This window comes from Saccostrea cucullata, unplaced genomic scaffold, assembly GCF_032062105.1.
Source record: "Saccostrea cucullata isolate Sc308-1 unplaced genomic scaffold, CSIRO_AGI_Scuc_v1 ctg3669, whole genome shotgun sequence".
Lineage (NCBI taxonomy): Eukaryota > Metazoa > Mollusca > Bivalvia > Ostreida > Ostreidae > Saccostrea > Saccostrea cuccullata.
Window position 1 is genome coordinate 20,891 of NW_026932494.1, and position 19,066 is coordinate 39,956.

Here is a 19,066-nt window from a genome sequence, read left to right on the forward strand (position 1 = left end):
CAGGGGGGGGGGGCTGGTCCCCCCACTTTTTCTCCCGACATTACCTTTACTATAGGAAATGTATACTGAAAGGAAGATTGGCCCCCCACATCTCAGCACAGTGTAGTGTTATAAAGGAAATGTACCCCCAAAATTTTGAATTTGATTAGATTGGTCTTGAAAAAAGTTAGCCACTACCCCCCCCCCCCCCCCCCCCCACCCACGAAATAGGATTTTCGACTTTGGGCAACTTTTAATATTCCTTTTTTTTTTTTTTTTGCTTGTCAACTTTTTCAGGTAAGTAAAGAAAAAATTTTAACAGGTTGGCCTCCCACTTTCAAAAACGATGCTACGTGCCTGCTTTGTCTGTCTGTCTGTCTGTTTATATAAGTTTGTCTTTTTGTCCTTAACCTTCTCCATAACGTTTGGGTGAGTTGGGATATGGCTTTCCTATTTAACAGGTATAAAGTATTCTTGTATTCTTTAGGTTTTACCAGAGACGTATAATGGATGACTTTCAAAGCAAAAGAGGAGTGACGTCCGTTATTATGAGTCCAATAACTTTTAATTAGGCTAATAGGTTTAGGATATATGCATTAAACATGTTAAATACCTTCAAATTCCAGAGAGGGGGGGGGGTCTGACCCCCCCCCCCCCCCGACCCAATTCTAGTATTAGATCCGCGCGTGAATGATGTTCAGATTTAACAACTAAAAATGTGAATGTATATATAGGTTCTCTTATTACAAAGAAGGCGTAGAAAAGCGTACTTTTGTTTCAATCCGAAATTTCCTTGTACGACTGACGATTTTCCTTACTCGAATCAGTTTACGTTTGATTTGTCAAAGAGGGATTGCAGGCGACTCTCGCGAAACAAAATTTTTAGAAATGATTTTGGAAAATAGTGCATAAAGATTGAAAGCAGATCTAAATGGGCGGCAATACTCAAGATCAAGACAAGGAGGTTGATCAGGGGGTCAGGGAAATTATCGACACTTTGAAATCAAAAGGCCTCTTTGATCAGTTCAGAAAGGAGTTTGTGGCTGATGTTGATACAAAGGTTTATTTTTAAACATTTCTTTTTAAATATTGTAAAATAATGTCTTTATATTGTGTTTAAAGTATCATATGCCGTGCTGTTCCTATATATGCAAAAATGACTCTAGATAGGGTTTTTTCTAGCACTAGGAGACTAGGAGTAGTGTATATTTTCCTTTGACAATGAACCTAAATTACTTAAACTCGAGATTGATACCATAACCATTGTGATATATTCAATATTGAGTTTTTTGTTTTATAGCCAGCTTACCAGAATCTAAAACAGAGAGTGGAAGGGTACGTCAACAGGTTTTTATCGCGACAGACATGGAGCCCAGACTTAAACAAGAACCAGCTCCGAGACAACCTCAGAAGGCAGATAAATCAGTAGGTCTCCTGATTACGCTGACTGAACTGTTAAACTTAATGTAGTTCTAGAAACCCTGTAAGGCCAGTTTAACAATAGAATTTGTTCCATTGTGTGGCAATGTAGCAAAATAAACATGGGTGATAACTCGAATTCAGTGTATATCCTTTGGACAATCCAGGGAGTTGTAAATGTAATTATAGCAAGTAAAAAAAAGAGAAAAGAAAATGAGTTTAAATTTTTGATTTTATACATTTAGGGAATAAAAGGAATATATGATTACAAAAAGTCTGTTTTGATAAATTTGGTAAAGTTAAGTCGCCAATACACAAGTTTCGAGATTATCTCCCTTGTTGCGCTCTTTCGTTGAGGAGGCGAGTTTGGTTGCCGCGTAAACAAACAGGTGGGACAGATTTTTATTATTAGATATATCGCATCATCGATATACTGGTTTATCGTAACAATATAATTGAAACGATGCACTGTTCAACTCGAGAACAACCGAATTAAAGTAAAGGTGTCTTTTTTTAAAGCAAAAAATTTGGAACAAAAAAGAAAATTCAGTGGATGTGAGACTTTTCAGACGAAGGGTGAGATATATGGACCTCTAATAAATACGGTAAACATGAATCTGATCATTACATGTCGGCAATCCAAATGACACATTGATTTTTTACCTTATTATAACTTCAAAAAACCCACTAACGTTATAGAGAATGTTTGTACAATCAAGAAAATCTTTTACTCTAATGAAGACCACCACGTTTATTTCGTTTTCAAGTACCCGATAATTGAAAGTAGATTTATAAATATACGACAGTTGAGCTTGATAAAAACATAAAATGCATCACTGATTAACATCTTTATCTTTCTATATCGTTAAATAAAATTTAAAAGCCATAGACATCGTTCATTTATTTATCCACGTTTGTATACATAAGCAAACTGTCCCACCTCCATGCTGAAATGGATACTTTTTGCGCCTCTATCGCAGGAGAGTTACAATCTCGAAACTGGCGTATTCCGGGTCACATCAGGGTGTTTCTTTGATATTTTGAAAATCTGTTCAATTTATATTTTATGCAGTATATGTATTGAAAGAACAAATAATGAGTCATCCAAACACCTTTTTTTGTTTTCAAAGTAGCTGCACGGGAACAATATTTACAGGGGTATTTCAGCAAGGCCTAGCTTCCCCAGTTACGAATCATTTTCGCCATTTCCGGGTCATGTGACTTTACGGTCGTGTAATATTCATGGAATGTTTCGGAACACAATTTTTATGATGTTGAAAAATAAAACAGTTCATATAGCTTGGAAAAAAGGTCAAACAACCACAGAAATATGTTTAAAATATTTTTAAAACAATTACAACAAAACATGCTGAATTAAAAAATCTATTAGGATTAAAAATAATACAATTAAATTCATTTAATAAAAAAAAAATGCATTAGAAGGATTAACTCGATTTTAATTTTTAGAAAAAATATTTTCCAGTTAAAATACTTTTGATAATCAAGGTAAATGTATATTCAAGTCTTTAATGTGTGCGTTTCAGAATTTCAATTGTTGGATGCTCTCTTAATTACATACAGAAAGACCAGTTCTTCATGACCAGCGTATTCATTAAGTTTCTTGCGTTTAAATTTTAACACTAGGCATAAAATACACGTGAGTGACCCGGAATTGGCGACGACCCGGAATTGGTGACTCCACTATAGTTCTTTTTAGTGCTGCTTCTTTTATATTCTTCATGTGATCTTCAAAACCCTTTCCGAGTGATCCGCTCTAATTTACTGCATTGCAAGTATATGGGACATATTCTAACTGGTGAGGGCTTGTCCTGAGGCACAATTAGATTATTCTAACTACACTGGGTGATTCAGAAAAGCATGACAGTATTTAAAAAAAAAATATTTATTTCAGATCTGGTATGTTGACCAATGGAGTAGAAAGAGTGGTAGAACAACTGGTAAATCCAAAGATCCTGCACATTATCAAACCCAAAATTGACGAGGTTATTTGTAAACATTTGGGAATTGACCCAGAGAAGAGAAAGGAACATGTAGAACAGAGCAAGCAGCAACACAAGGAGAAGATGCAGTCAATGCAGAGCTTAATGTCTGTCAACACTACACCAGGTTTGTCTAACTTCTGATTTTACGGAAGATAAAGGCACATTTTGATGTTTTGCTTTCATGAATATAAAATGAATGTCCATGGTTGAAAAAAAAGATACCAACATTACATCTTATTTCCTGAAAGCAGATAAAATTTTATGTAGATAATAAGAGTTTCCTGGTAATTATTAAATATTTGATAACAGAAAGTTAAACTCTCTGAAACATGTACTTTTCAAACATGTACTTTTCAACGTACTTGACAGCCTCACTCTTAGAATAGCAATTCACGGATCTCTACAACTATAAATCAGAATGTAAATTTTATATTTTGTATTGGTAAATAATAAAAAAATAAATTCCAGATAAAAGTAATTCCAGTGGAACACCATCAGGCACTCCAAATACAGAATTCCCACCAGGTTTCCAAGGAGATGGATGGTCCCAACAGTCACCTGTGATGGGTCAAACGGGGTCAAATTTCTCTCCTGGAGGAATGAATTTTCCCATGGCAACACCATTTTCACAACAGTTTGGTTTCAGCATGCCGCCTCAAATGTTTCCTTACATGCAGAATTCATGGAACAACTACATGTTCAATCAACAAATGACCCCAGGTCAAAATTTTGTTCCGCCCACCTCTATGCAGAGTGAAACTTCATCACCGGCACAAAACACAACTCCCAATGTAACAGCTACTGAGAGTCCCCCTAAGCCAGATTTACCTCCCCTACCGCCATCTCCCAAAACTCCACCCCCACCAGGGACTGAGGGAGAGGATGTGGAGGAACTTCTTGTGAAGAACAAGCCAGATAAGACTAAGATCCTGGAGGAGATTCCCCTCCCCCCACCAACCAAAGAGGCCGGGGAAGGGGAGGAAGAGATCACTGTGGAAGAGATGACAGATATACCAAGTCTGGATGAAATCCCTCTACCCCCAGTATCAGCTGACATGGACGATTCCTCTCAAGAGCAAGGTAAGGTCATTGATTAAGGGACACTGACTGCCTGATATGCTTTTCAGTTAGATGACTGAAAAAAAAACAGATAATATTTACCTGTACCATGTTTGATATAAAAATAACATTAATTTTAAGAATCTCTATTCTAAAAGCTTTAAAGATGACATCTATTCAAAAGTAAATGTTCTGCAAATTCTGGTATATTCTGCGTTTCAGTGATGAAAAAATACAAGTTTGCCTGGCACGTGGATCAAGAGGACGCCAAATCTGACGTGACGATCAGCTCGGTCCACACCAGTGACCTGTCGATCTCGGAGGACTTCATGTCGGAGAGCGAGCTGGAGTATAGCGATCTAACGGACCACGGGGAGGAGGAGGGTGAGGTCCTCAGTCCCCCGGGGAAAACCCAGGAGGAGAGACCAGAGACGGAGGCCGCAGAGGGCGAGGCAGGGGTACAGGAGAGGGAAGGAAAGGAAGGGGAGGAAAATAAGGAGCAAGGCAAAGTGGAGGAAGCAGGTACTTGATGTTTATTACTAATTTTTAGAAAGGCTTCCAGCTGATAGATCATTTAAAAAAGAGAAAATTGTACATCTTTTTCTGCTTCTTTGTTATTTTTTTTATTACCAACGCTAAATGCAGTGATTAATTATAATGACTATTATTATTATGACTAATTATAAGTAAGTATAGGTTTGTTAATTTCGAAAGAATTAACAACACTAAATGCAGTGATATCTAATTATAAGTAAGCATATGTTTGTAAATTTCAAAAGAATTTTAATGTCGTTTTTTTCTTTTTTCAGCAAAATCTGAAGTCGAGGCAACACCAGAGAAAAAGGAAGACTTACCAACACAGGCTGATGTCCCCATGGAGATCACCCAGACAGAGGTGAAAGTTCACGAGGTACCAAAGACGATCGAGGCCCCCGAAGGGGAACTGAGCTCTCCCCCAAAGAGGAAGCTGATCTCTCTACAGTACAACCTGAGTGACAGCGAGGAGGAGGAGAGCAGGGAGGAGAGGAAGGCTAGAATTGTAGGTCTTACTGTATATACTCGCCTTTAAGTCGGTTTTTTGGGAGTTGATATCTGGTCCAAAACTCTGTGTCCAACTTATAGGCGAGCTATAAAAACAAAAGTATTATATGAGGACAGTACATCTGAAATATAAGCTTATTAAGTACAACCGACTTATAGGCGAGTATATACGGTAGTTAAAGCAGAGTTGATTCTAACATTCATGCTCTATACAGGAAAGTGGAATATTGCTTGATGCTGAGATCGTTAAGTTAATGTATTTAAAGGAAGTTGTACTATTATCAACCTTAAAACACACAGGAACTAAATATAATTACAAAATGTACATTTGTATTGGCATATATGTGTTGCATTGTACCAATATGCAATATCTTTTAGAGCTGCATATGCATGGAATTGTAGAAAAAAGGCACTGTAAAGCAGAGTATCCTTTTGTAAAAGAGCACACCAGTTCTAATGTGCATTTTACGTTATTCAGCAAACACCCACCCAAACACTCACAAGTGAATTACCTAATCCCCTCCAACTTTGCTGTAAGGGAATAATAAATGCAACAAATTTAGACAATTGATATGAGTTATAGTGGTTATAGTAGAAGGCACTCAATATTTATTTTGATCAAATAGGCAAAGGAGAAAGAAGAAAGATACACCAAGAGACTACAGAGACGAGCTGAGCTGGAGGCCAAGAGGAAAGAGAGAGAAGAAGAGAAGGCCAGACTACGGGAGGAAAGGAAAAAACAGAAGGAGAAGTCCTCTCCAGTAAAGAAAGAGGGTAAGAGGAGACTCCTCCATCATTAAGAGCAACCTTAAAGACATAATTGTCATATACAGGGTGTTTCAGAAAACATGCTACCATTGTATATCAATATAGTGAGGAAAGTAAATGGTTGCATGTTTTCTGAAACACCCTGTACATGTAAAAGCTTAATAACAAAGTTGTGGTTTATGCTGTTCATAAACCTCAATATTATATACAGATATAAAGTTCTTGTGAAAATTAAGTGTTTTACAATATGAGTACTCTTAATCCCAGGTTAAGCAGGAAAATCCTAAATTTTCCATCGTTTCATTATTTTCTCGATTTTGCTTTCAATATTTCTTTTACCTCTCACAGATTACACATTTCTTTGATGACCTACTAGATAATATATATATTTCAAACTATTGCTTGCTAATTACCAGTAATAGTATTTTTGAATTTATTAAAATATCTTTGTATTGTTATTCAATAATTAGGAGAGTCTGAAGATACCGATAAAAACCAGGATGAATCGCCAACCAAGGACAAAACAAAATCTCCAGTGAAGAAAGTCCCAGACTCTCCCGAGAAAAAGAAACGGAAGACAAAGGCCGAGCTGAAGGAGGAGTTAACTAAACAGAAAGTGATGGAGAAGAAGGCGGCTCTAAGACGACAGAGAACCAGGAATAGAAGGTTTGTTAGGGATATGGCTGAAAATGTCATAAAGTGAGATGTTAGTGTAGCAAGGGTTCATTCACCAATGGCCAGATAGCTCAGTTGGTATACTATGGTTTCATCAATTAATTTTCATGGATTTTGTAAAGAGACGTTTTAAAGGATTCCTATACAAATGAATCTCATATTTCTTAATTCAATGAACATTTTAATTCGTGGATCTGCTCAACAACGAAGTCCTCGGAAATTGATGCTCAACGAATATTGATGAAACCACAGTAGCACCTTAATGGAGATTCAAGGGGTACAGGTGTGAACCACTGTATTGTCCATTGCATTTTCTTCCTTTCCCATTACGATGGCAAATTTAAGTAACAGAATCAATATTGGTTATTATCCATTTCATTGTCCTGCAGATATCGGTGTTAGCTTCAGTTAAACTTTTGAGCATGAAATAATTACTGTAACAGTACATTTATTACGTCTACTAAATTATCATCAAAACAGATATTCTGTTTGATTTAAACTCCAGTATTACGTCCTTACTAAGACAAGGATTTAAATATCAGTCAATATGTTGACTTGTGTGTGTTGGTTGTATGAAATTCATGCAAATCTGAAAATTATAATCTGTTTAAACAATTGACTTAAATTCACATATTTTACAGTGATTGGGAAGGGCTTGCGCCACGCGCCATAGTCGCATTGAAGTGAAAAATGGCGCATTAAATTAATCAATCATGGCACCAAGGTGCGCATTCAATTTTTAGCAATGTTATTTGGAAATAATTTTTGTACGACTTTCTTTCTTGTTTACTTACATTTTAAATGCAGTCAATTTAAAACAACAAATCTCATTGGTTGAAACCTGTCAAAAAGTACTTCTGGTTAAATGAAGCACTTACATGTACATGAGGTACAATACTTCATTCGTTTGTATGGTAGGGCTGTTCCCTTTCCAAAACTGTCGTAATTTTAACACAAAATACGGGTCAGTTATATTCTAAGAAAGTTCCATTAAATTTACTGCATCACATGCGTTAAATATTGGATTCGGTTAAAAAAGTGTTTTCTCTCGTATTTTATATTTGTTTGTCACTTTGTTATTTCTTAAAATGGCCTTTGAGATTATATTGATGTCCCATTCATTATCGAAATTGCCTATCAAAAATGTTGACAGTTGGGCCATAGTTCCATTGACCATTTTGGCCTTCCCAATAACTGATTTTAAAATTAAAATTTTATTTTACTTCCATATTGTGGCGACGAATACTGAGTTAACTTATAAATTCTACATTCTAACACTGTACAGATATGCGTCTGAGGATTTCACCTCCATCTTTAACATTGTACATTATAAAACTATACAGATATGCCTCTGAGGATTTCACCTCCATATTCAATGAGAAGAGTCAGCCGTACACCAGTGCCAGCTACTCAGAGGTCGTGATGGAAGAGCAAGTGGTGGAGGAAGTGGTGACGGTCGAGGAGGAAATCATCATGGACGTCTCCAGTACAGGTAAATATAAAACACCTCAAATCATCATGGACGTCTCCAGTACAGGTAAATACAAAACACCTCAAATCATCATGGACGTCTTCAGTACAGGTAAATATAAAACACCTCAAATCATCATGGACGTCTCCAGTACAGGTAAATATAAAACACCTCAAATCATCATGGACCTCTCCAGTACAGGTAAATATAAAACACCTCAAATCATCATGGACGCCTCCAGTACAGGTAAATATAAAACACCTCAAATCATCAGGGATGTCTCCAGTACAGGTAAATATAAAACACCTCAAATCATCATGGACGTCTCCAGTACAGGTAAATATAAAACACCTCAAATCATCGTGGACGTCTCCAGTACAGGTAAATATAAAACACCTCAAATCATCATGGACCTCTCCAGTACAGGTAAATATAAAACACCTCAAATCATCATGGACCTCTCCAGTACAGGTAAATATAAAACACCTCAAATCATCATGGACGTCTCCAGTACAGGTAAATATAAAACACCTCAAATCATCATGGACCTCTCCAGTACAGGTAAATATAAAACACCTCAAATCATCATGGACGTCTCCAGTACAGGTAAATATAAAACACCTCAAATCATCATGGACGTCTCCAGTACAGGTGAATATAAAACACCTCAAATCATCATGGACGTCTCCAGTACAGGTGAATATAAAACACCTCAAATCATCATGGACGTCTCCAGTACAGGTAAATATAAAACACCTCAAATCATCATGGACCTCTCCAGTATAGGTAAAAATAAAACACCTCAAATCATCATGGACGTCTCCAGTACAGGTAAATACAAAACACCTCAAATCATCATGGATGTCTCCAGTACAGGTAAATATAAAACACCTCCAATCATCATGGATGTCTCCAGTACAGGTAAATATAAAACACCTCAAATCATCATGGACGCCTCCAGTACAGGTAAATATAAAACACCTCAAATCATCATGGACGTCTCCATTACAGGTAAATATAAAACACCTCAAATCATCATGGACCTCTCCAGTACAGGTAAATATAAAACACCTCAAATCATCATGGACGCCTCCAGTACAGGTAAATATAAAACACCTCAAATCATCAGGGATGTCTCCAGTACAGGTAAATATAAAACACCTCAAATCATCATGGACGTCTCCAGTACAGGTAAATATAAAACACCTCAAATCATCGTGGACGTCTCCAGTACAGGTAAATATAAAACACCTCAAATCATCATGGACCTCTCCAGTACAGGTAAATATAAAACACCTCAAATCATCATGGACCTCTCCAGTACAGGTAAATATAAAACACCTCAAATCATCATGGACGTCTCCAGTACAGGTAAATATAAAACACCTCAAATCATCATGGACCTCTCCAGTACAGGTAAATATAAAACACCTCAAATCATCATGGACGTCTCCAGTACAGGTAAATATAAAACACCTCAAATCATCATGGACGTCTCCAGTACAGGTGAATATAAAACACCTCAAATCATCATGGACGTCTCCAGTACAGGTAAATATAAAACACCTCAAATCATCATGGACGTCTCCAGTACAGGTAAATATAAAACACCTCAAATCATCATGGACCTCTCCAGTATAGGTAAAAATAAAACACCTCAAATCATCATGGACGTCTCCAGTACAGGTAAATACAAAACACCTCAAATCATCATGGATGTCTCCAGTACAGGTAAATATAAAACACCTCCAATCATCATGGATGTCTCCAGTACAGGTAAATATAAAACACCTCAAATCATCATGGACGCCTCCAGTACAGGTAAATATAAAACACCTCAAATCATTATGGACGTCTCCAGTACAGGTAAATATAAAACACCTCAAATCATCATGGACGTCTCCAGTACAGGTGAATATAAAACACCTCAAATCATCATGGACGTCTCCAGTACAGGTAAATATAAAACACCTCAAATCATCATGGACGTCTCCAGTACAGGTAAATATAAAACACCTCAAATCATCATGGACGTCTCCAGTACAGGTAAATACAAAACACCTCAAATCATCATGGACGTCTCCAGTACAGGTAAATACAAAACACCTCAAATCATCATGGACGTCTCCAGTACAGGTAAATATGAAACACCTCAAATCATCATGGACGTCTCCAGTACAGGTAAATATAAAACACCTCAAATCATCATGGACGTCTCCAGTACAGGTAAATACAGGGTACAGGAAAATACAGGGTACAGGTAAATACAGTGTACAGGTAAATACAGGGTACAGGTAAATACAGGGTACAGGTAAATACAGGGTACAGGTAAATACAGGGTACAGGTAAATACAGGGTACAGGTAAATACAGGGTACAGGTAAATACAGGGTACAGGTAAATACAGTGTACAGGAAAATACAGGGTACAGGTAAATACAGGGTACAGGTAAATACAGGGTACAGGTAAATACAGGGTACAGGTAAATACAGGGTACAGGTAAATACAGGGTACAGGTAAATACAGGGTACAGGTAAATACAGGGTACAGGAAAATACAGGGTACAGGTAAATACAGGGTACAGGTAAATACAGGGTACAGGTAAATACAGGGTACAGGAAAATACAGGGTACAGGTAAATACAGGGTACAGGTAAATACAGGGTACAGGTAAATACAGGGTACAGGAAAATACAGGGTACAGGTAAATACCATACAAAGAGTAAATTTTGGCATTTTTAGCGAGGATGTTTAGAGATTTTTAAAATGAAATATAGCTTACAATTCATTCATCATAGAAGATTGCCTCTCTAGGTGTATCCATTAATTACTGAAATTACTTCTCACTGAAAAAAGAACTTAATTTCAAGGAATATTTCACCAAATTTGAGCATTGCTAAAAATTCCACCTATTCTGTAGAGGTGTACATCTATGCCAAAGAGATTTCAAAATCTTTTGGTTTATTGCCATAGCTTTTTATTTGCCAGAAATTATTAGCTATTAAAGGTATAAACAAAAATGTTTGACATGATAATATGGTGCAAGGATTATTGCCCTTTGTACAAAAAACCCTGTAAATTAGAAGCCCATTTGAAGATTCTCTTTCATGATTTTAGTATGTACTTTAAAAGAATTAAAGTGGTAGTCACAATAAAGCATTAACATGATTGAATCTATCCCCTATCTAGTACGTTATGAAATATTTACTGAATTATTTTGTAATTATCAGTTGAGGAGGAGCTTCCCCCATTACCCGAGGAGGAGGTCCCCCCTCCCTCACTCCCCCCACAGACGTCCTCAGTCACTACAGAGGTCACCCCCGAGGCAGGTCAACCGGAGCCAAGGAGAAGGTCACAGGTCAAGGACACTCACAAAGACAGTAAAACTGACGAAAACAGGCCGGATAACAAGAGAAAACGCCAAGATAGTGGAACAAGGTAAGATTCTTTTTCTTAATACATGTATTCATATACTTTTGATAATCTATTCTGTAGAAGTGGGTATGGTGTAAAGGGTTTTTTTTCCATTATTCCATGTAATCTTGTTTTAATTCTCTTCATAACTTTCCTTTTCTTTTTTTCCTGAAGTTTCCAATTATATCTGTATACATTTGTAAGATAGTATATGTATGTACTATATTTACATACATGTTTTAAGTTATCCAAAGATCATGCAGTGAATGCAAGTTTTCTTTGAAGCAAAAAATAGAGAAAATATTAGAGGAAGAAAAGATTTATATTGGTATCCAGTAAAGACAGTTTTAAGGCAGTTATCAGTGGATCAAGAAATATAAACTCTTAACTTGTAAAAGGATATTATTGACCTGTACTTCCTTGTTAGTGTACTAATACAATTAGACTGTGAGGTTCCATATTTTCTTGTATGTCATTTTAAAATTTTTGGAGAAGAATTGCATGATAGGACTAGTAAACTGTGTTTGTATAAATGTTTACTAGGCCAGCTAGGGAGGGTAGAGCTACCAATAAACACCCAGATTCCGTGTTTAGACGACCAAGGTACGTACCATAGAGGATGCACTGTATTCCTAAACACATTAACAGAGTCAGGAATGAAACTCATAAGTCACGCAAATACCTGTATTATGTTTGTGAATTCTGATAGTAAGACATACTGATCATGTATTGTAGATAATTACACGTTCTTTATTCCCCACTGTTTAGAATTTGTTGATACATTGTAAACCATCATGTATAGATATATAGATTTCAATGTTGTTGATTTGTTAATGTTTTTTGTGGTGTGATCACGCACGAATAAAATTGACACCCCCTCAAATCCCTCAATTGTTGTAAGTATATGTGGATTTAATATAGCATTTTTCTTAAAAGTTTTCACATTTGGCTGTTCTTTTTTCCTCTTTTAATTTTTTTCCTTTTGGAAAATTTCAATGCATTAAGAAGTTTCACATAAAAATACATTAACACTTATTTCTCTGTTAAATGTTTCAATTTTCTCTATCATAATAATACCTAATCAATGTTTAAAAAAGAACAGCCAAATGGATTCCACAAGACAATTGTTTCAATGTTTTAAAGTAACCTGTTATTATGTTTCTAACATTGCAGCATTATTTTTTTGTTTTATTTACCCTAAGTAAGGGTTTAATACGTACATGTATATTGTATTCACCATTGTGACATCGTGCCAACTGCAGATACAGAATGGCCTAAGTTTTGTTCTATTTTTAGTTTGCTCACAATGACATTGGAATGACCTTGTCCATGTGTCTGTCTGCTTATCTTGTTTATTCCAGGAGTTTTATTTCAGGGTTTATATACAATATGTCATGATTATTTTAAGGCAATATCTGGAAATTCTTCACAGATTTTATCCATGAATAAGTCAAGCCATTCATAAAGTTCATTAATAATGTGTTATTGATAATCCTGTTATAAAGAAGAAGAAAATCGGAACAGGATAATCTTAGCTTTCGCTCAACAGAAACTTGATCAGTATTGATACTTCTATATACATGCAGGCATGTTTCAGAAGAAAAAAAGCTATATGGTACAATTCGTTAAAAGGAAAGAGGAATATTTCATGAAAACAAAATGTAACAATTAAACAAAATATTTAAAATAATTAGCAATAAAGGAATCCTTTGTTGTGATTTGGACTAGCATGGTTTTGAACTTGATATGTAGGAGTAGTATTAGTCCTGTCTTGAAAACCCCTATTTCATTTTAAACAGCTTAAAAATAAATTGATTTTTAAAAGCTTATAAAAACTAGTCTCTACTTTTAAAAATCGTGTGATTTAAAACAAATTGCAGCTTACAGTTTTTAATTGTCAAATACATGTTGGTCATGAATAATTTAAAAAAAATATATATATATCCTTTATATACATTGACTCGGTTTTGTTCTTCAACAAAGCTCACAAATTGCCTTCTATAATTTCAGAGTGGAAGATGACAAAAGTCAGAGTACTAAGCGTTACAATCCCTCCGATTTATACAAACCACGTCCCAACATTGCGCGTAGCAGAAGGCGAGGGTCCTCTCCAACTCAACAAAAAGCAGATGACACTGTGAATAAAACAGCCTCGGCTGGTGACAGCAAAACCACTAAAGAGGACAGACCAGCAGTTAATGAGGAACCCCCAGAGGTTATAGAAATTGAATCTAGGTCACCCTCACCAGTCAGTTCAAGGTCAAGATCGAGGTCAAGTTCACGTTCAAGAACCCACTCAAGGTCACGATCTCATTCACATTCTCGGTCCAGATCTCATCGCAAGAAAAGAAGGAAAGGAAGGTCGAGGTCAGGGTCAAGGTCATATTCTGAATCCAGATCAAGGTCTCAGTCCAAATCCCGATCCAGGTCGTATTCCAGAACGAGGGACGGAGCCAGTCCTATTTCATCCTCATCCTTATCTCTGTCAAGGTCACCTTCCCCGTCCAGACACAGTAGTAGATCCTCCTACTCCAGATCCAGAAGTAAATCTAGGTCAAGGTCAGCCTCCAGGTCATCGGAGTCTTCTGTGGACGAGTTTGGGAGACGGAAGAGAAAGGCTGGAAGAAGGCCGCTGGAAGAGATCGATTTTGGGGAGGCAGCTCGCATGGCTAAGAAAAGTTTGGTCGGAGTGGACTTTGGAGAGGCCGAGAGGAGAAGTAAACAGGAGAGGTAAAATTAGATTTATAACAAATATCTGATTATTAATTGATTTATTTAGCCTGCAGTCAGTCTAGGTTTTAAATTTATTCAGTCTATACCGAAGAAAAGACACCAGTCATTTGAAGAGGAAGATTCTTAAACCCTAGAAAAATAAAATTTGACTTTGAACTTTATGAATTGCGATTTTGACCCATGCACCTTGTATTTACAGAGGGGACCCCTCCAATACAACAAAAGCTACTGAATTTGCACCCTTCAAGTGAGTTCAAGGGTTTCAGTAGCCATTGCCATCTCAGAACTTGATGTTTATTTTGTTTTAGTTCACTTTGGGGATTTGAATTAATTTTTTTCTGGGATCAAAAATTTCAAATTTGAACATCAACCTCTGATAAGTGGTAGGCATTGATCTAACAAATTCCTGTCAGTTTTACTACAAATGTGTGTACAGTGTTTTAATGTCGTATCCTTCAGTTTAATTTGTTTATAATAGACAGTGTTTCAAAATGACATGTAACAAACTTTAACAAAGATACTTATAAGATGTTGTCTTCTGCCTATGTTCTCAAGTTAATGTATTTAGAGACACCTTCAGTATAGGGAAATGTAAAATGAATTCAAGGAAAAATGGCATTCATTGTCCACTTCCATCTTTTGTAGGTGTTAAGTTTTTTGCTCACATGAGCCACAGGTTCAGCAAGCTCTCCTGATCAAAATTTGCCAGTTGTTTTTACAATTTTAAGTGTACAATACTCACAACCAGCATTACTGGTTTGAGTTTGGTCATAAACTTAGAAATTCACAAATCTCAAGGAACTGTCATAGCCCATGAGCTGTCATTGCTTTTGTACATGTATTTAGACCTATGAAATATTTTGAATAATTTTTAAAAAACTTAATAAAGCTTTTGAAAATTATGTGCTTCACATCTGAGCAGTTTTCAAATAGTGGGACTTTCAGTGCCCTTTGTCATGTTCTCACTGTCTCCATTAAGAGATTTTTAAAACATTCTTGATATTTTGAGACAGAAACTTTACAGTTAAACATTTTTTTACACTTGGAGAGTTATTATTTAAAGTAAATGTATTTAGAATTACTTTTTATTAAGAAATGGCATTTTTATTAAACTTTGATGTATAAATAGTTTAAAACAACAATTCCATTTTGATATTTGCATGGTCATTAATTGCAACACAAGTCTTTCAAGAAGAATATTATATATCTTATCTAAATTGTGTCATATTTAAAATATCCATGTGAGCTTTCATCATTTAAATGATTTTTTTTTTCTTTTAATAGGACTGTTCCCCCGTTTGGAGCCCCTCCACCACCTGGTGCCATGCCCATAGTGGACCCCACCATGAAAAAGTATGATGTTATACTTAATGCTATTTCTCATCACAGTACATCACATCTTTTCACACAGCCACATGTAAATTTAGCATGATCAAATTTATGAATTGCATTCTGATTTTATAGACGAATGGGAAAAAAGCGAGGATTCCCACCAACCAGAGGTGTGCCGAGGAGCAATGCACTTCGAGGAAACTGGTACCACCAATCCTGGCAGTACGAAGAAGCCTCAATGGAGGAAGAGATGGTCATGCCCCCATCCCCCTCTCGGCGGTACTACGCCCCAGACCGGTCACCCCTCCATTACGACGATCTGGATTCCCTCTCACCAGATTCCATGGGTAGACACTCTCCCAGCATGATGAGGCACCCCAGACGTGGGGTCTCCCCCTCACCCCCTCCTTACGGAATACCTCGAGGAATGAGGGGAATGTCAAGGTCACCCTCTCCTCCCTATCTCCCCCGGAGACACTCCCAGTCAATGTCACCCCCTCCCTATGCTGGACGACCTGGAACTTATTCCCAGTCTCCCTCCCCACCCCCCTACATTGGCAGACCCATGAGGCACTCTAGATCCCCCTCCCCACCTTATGGTGGACCCCCCTCTCCTCCTTATGGGGGTCGTCCAATGAGGCATTCACAGTCTCCATCCCCATCACCTCCCTATCTAGGCAGAAGACAGAGGTCACCTTCTCTCCCATATACAAGAAGACCCCCCTCCCCCTATGATGGATCCCTCCCATCTCCTCCAGTTAGAGGAACAAGAGGTCACAGACCCCCCTCCCCTCCTTCTCCGTCATATAGGGCTTTGTCTCCAGAAGGGAGGGTACGTACCAGAAGTCAAAGGTCACAGTCACCCACTTATTCCTCCTCACACAGGGGGAGACCCTCACCTTCACCCCCTTTAGATGAGGAGGCCCCATCACCCCCTGAATACTCTCCCCCACCACTGTCCCCCACAGGCTCAGGCTACAGGTCCCCATCCCCACCCCCCTTATCTCGACTCCCTAGATCTCCCTCACCCCCACACCGTCCCGTGACCAGGGCCTATCACTCTCCTTCAAATTCCCCCTCCCCTCCACCCATGCGACCTGTCACCCCTCCCTCTCGACCTTTGACTCGAGGCCAGAGGGCAGTATCCCCTACATTGTTTAGTCCTAAGACACGGAAACAGAGGCCCCCCTCTCCCCCTCCAGCAGCCATGTCCTCACGGTCATTACGAGCCAAGCACAATGCCCCTCAGAGGTATTCCCCTCCCCCATTGCAGAGGATGAGGCCTCGGCCCCAATCCCCACCCCCAGCTAAAAGAGGGAAGCGGTGATCAACTGTACTATTCACAATGCCCACCATCATCCAAAAGGGAGAAACAAAAAGGGACTTGTGCAGATTTATTAAATTGACATTTGCAATTAGATATGTGCTATTAAGAGAAATGATTAATCAACATGTGTTCTTTAAATTAATGCTTACATTAAGTTATTAAGGGAAATGAAGATCCAAATTGTACAGACTGATTAAATTAGAATGGACTGTAAAACATAAACTAGAGAAAGATCATCAACCTAAGTTCTCAGTTTAAATTAAACAATTGAATGCATATGAAATGTATCAACAATGTTGTTAATTGTACATAGTGTATTTATAATCTGTAAATTGCTATAAATTAAAAGAATGAGGCAAACTGCTTTGTTTCTTTGTCATTGATTCTGATGAATTAGTTGTGTTTATTTTATGTATGATCTGGATAATGAAAATAATTTGCAGGGGCACTTGACATAACTAATATTTCTTTCAATATAAAAATGAACCCCCTACCCTGTATACTTTTATTAAAAGTAAACATAAGTAACGTCAGGTGCCTGTGGTATTTTAATCTGTATTTAAAAATTAGATATCTGAAAAAATGACCCAACAATGTGTATGATGCATGTCATTCAAAATACCATCCAACAAACAGTCAGGTCATTGTATTGACCACAGACCGTGGGAAATTCTGAGTTCAAGGTCAAATGATACGTTCCTCAAATACCTCCTTTGGGGGGGGGGGGGGGGGTTTACCTTTGTCATCTAAATATTCAACATTCTTATAATTGCCTTGTGATTTATAGACTGGTTTATAATTATCTTCAAAAAATCAAAGAACAACATGTAAAATTATTATATTGGCAACAGAATTAAATACTAGTAGGAGACATGCGCCATCCTCTGGTACATTGAACAAACAACTTGAAATGTACCTCAAATTGATTTAAAGTAGCTATTCTTCATTGACAAAATCATAACAAAAGGTAGTCCGATCCTCAGGTATATAATATTAGCAGTTAAGTAATCAAAAATACTCATAAAAGTATCTTTGAATCCACGAAGGTATGTAAATTTGTCCACAGAATTTCTTTAAAGTTAAAGATTAAAGTTATATTATATAGGGAAAATTGCCAAATCTCCAATATTTTTTGCAGAAAAAGCGATTTGGAATATCTGCAATGCATTTTCTAATTGCAAATTGATCAACAATTATATTTTAGATTTAAAAACAATAGGTATCCAGGCATTCAGAGAAATTGTCATGATTTTTATACTTATGTGGTATTTTTTGTCTTCTATTTCCGTCATATATTCTATAGTACATGTACATAAGGGGAACGGTTTTTGCTATCATTGCAAGACCCACAAATCACTTTGCATTTCATATCATGTTAATAAACATTGGTATCTAAGCCTGGATTCAGGAAAATCCTATTTCTCTAAAACTGTATTATTTTTTCCCCTTTTATAGGGTACAAATGTCAACTTTTATAAGACCTTTTCTAAGACTTCCAAAAACCTTGAATCTTATAAAGATGAATAAAATGAAAATTGTTGCATGAAAAAATTTCATTTTCAACCTTCATTTTCATGCATTTCAAATTAAATATTAATTTTTGGAGTTATCATTCCTGGCTGAGGATCAGATATCCTTAATGGTGAAGAATAAATTATCTGCTTGAAATGGAAACATTGACTTGTTTGTTAGTAACCTAATTTCAGTTTAAAAAATTATTTTAACCGGAACATTCTCCAGTTTGGTAGCATAAACATTGGTATGCTTACTTGTTGAAATAACAGAGAAACTCGTACTGGGCGACTAAAAGCCACTTTTTGTTACTAAATAAAGTCATTATTACCGGT

The 19,066-nt window shown here is 37.0% G+C and overlaps 1 protein-coding gene across 4 annotated transcripts; it reads left to right on the forward strand.

Annotated features, from left to right (window-relative positions):
* The first annotated feature begins 785 nt into the window (after nt 1-785).
* LOC134235266 (serine/arginine repetitive matrix protein 2-like) lies at nt 786-17,450 on the forward strand. Of its 4 annotated transcripts, none has more exons than XM_062717394.1 (15): nt 787-1,039; nt 1,280-1,404; nt 3,311-3,525; nt 3,870-4,481; nt 4,683-4,982; nt 5,270-5,499; nt 6,128-6,275; nt 6,740-6,935; nt 8,288-8,436; nt 11,644-11,851; nt 12,371-12,430; nt 13,838-14,557; nt 14,760-14,807; nt 15,845-15,913; nt 16,025-17,449. In XM_062717394.1, exons 1-15 carry the CDS (start codon nt 911-913, stop codon nt 17,217-17,219), a joined length of 4,404 nt encoding a protein of 1,467 aa, XP_062573378.1. In that variant the 5' UTR covers nt 787-910; the 3' UTR covers nt 17,220-17,449. The 4 variants fall into 4 exon arrangements, with proteins under 4 accessions (XP_062573379.1, XP_062573378.1, XP_062573380.1 ...); XM_062717397.1 differs by having other exon boundaries at nt 791-1,039; nt 14,318-14,557; nt 16,025-17,448; XM_062717395.1 differs by lacking the exon at nt 14,760-14,807 and having other exon boundaries at nt 786-1,039; nt 16,025-17,450.
* The last annotated feature ends 1,616 nt before the right edge of the window (nt 17,451-19,066 follow it).

What these genes read in the sequence shown, in the direction of transcription:
- LOC134235266 (XM_062717394.1), top strand. Translation starts at nt 911, where the DNA reads ATGGGCGGCAATACTCAAGATCAAGACAAGGAGGTTGATCAGGGGGTC. An exon ending in CTCAGAAGGCAGATAAATCA is followed by an intron (nt 1,405 to 3,310) that starts GTAGGTCTCCTG and finishes TATTTATTTCAG; the next exon opens with ATCTGGTATGTTGACCAATG. An exon ending in CGATTCCTCTCAAGAGCAAG is followed by an intron (nt 4,482 to 4,682) that starts GTAAGGTCATTG and finishes TCTGCGTTTCAG; the next exon opens with TGATGAAAAAATACAAGTTT.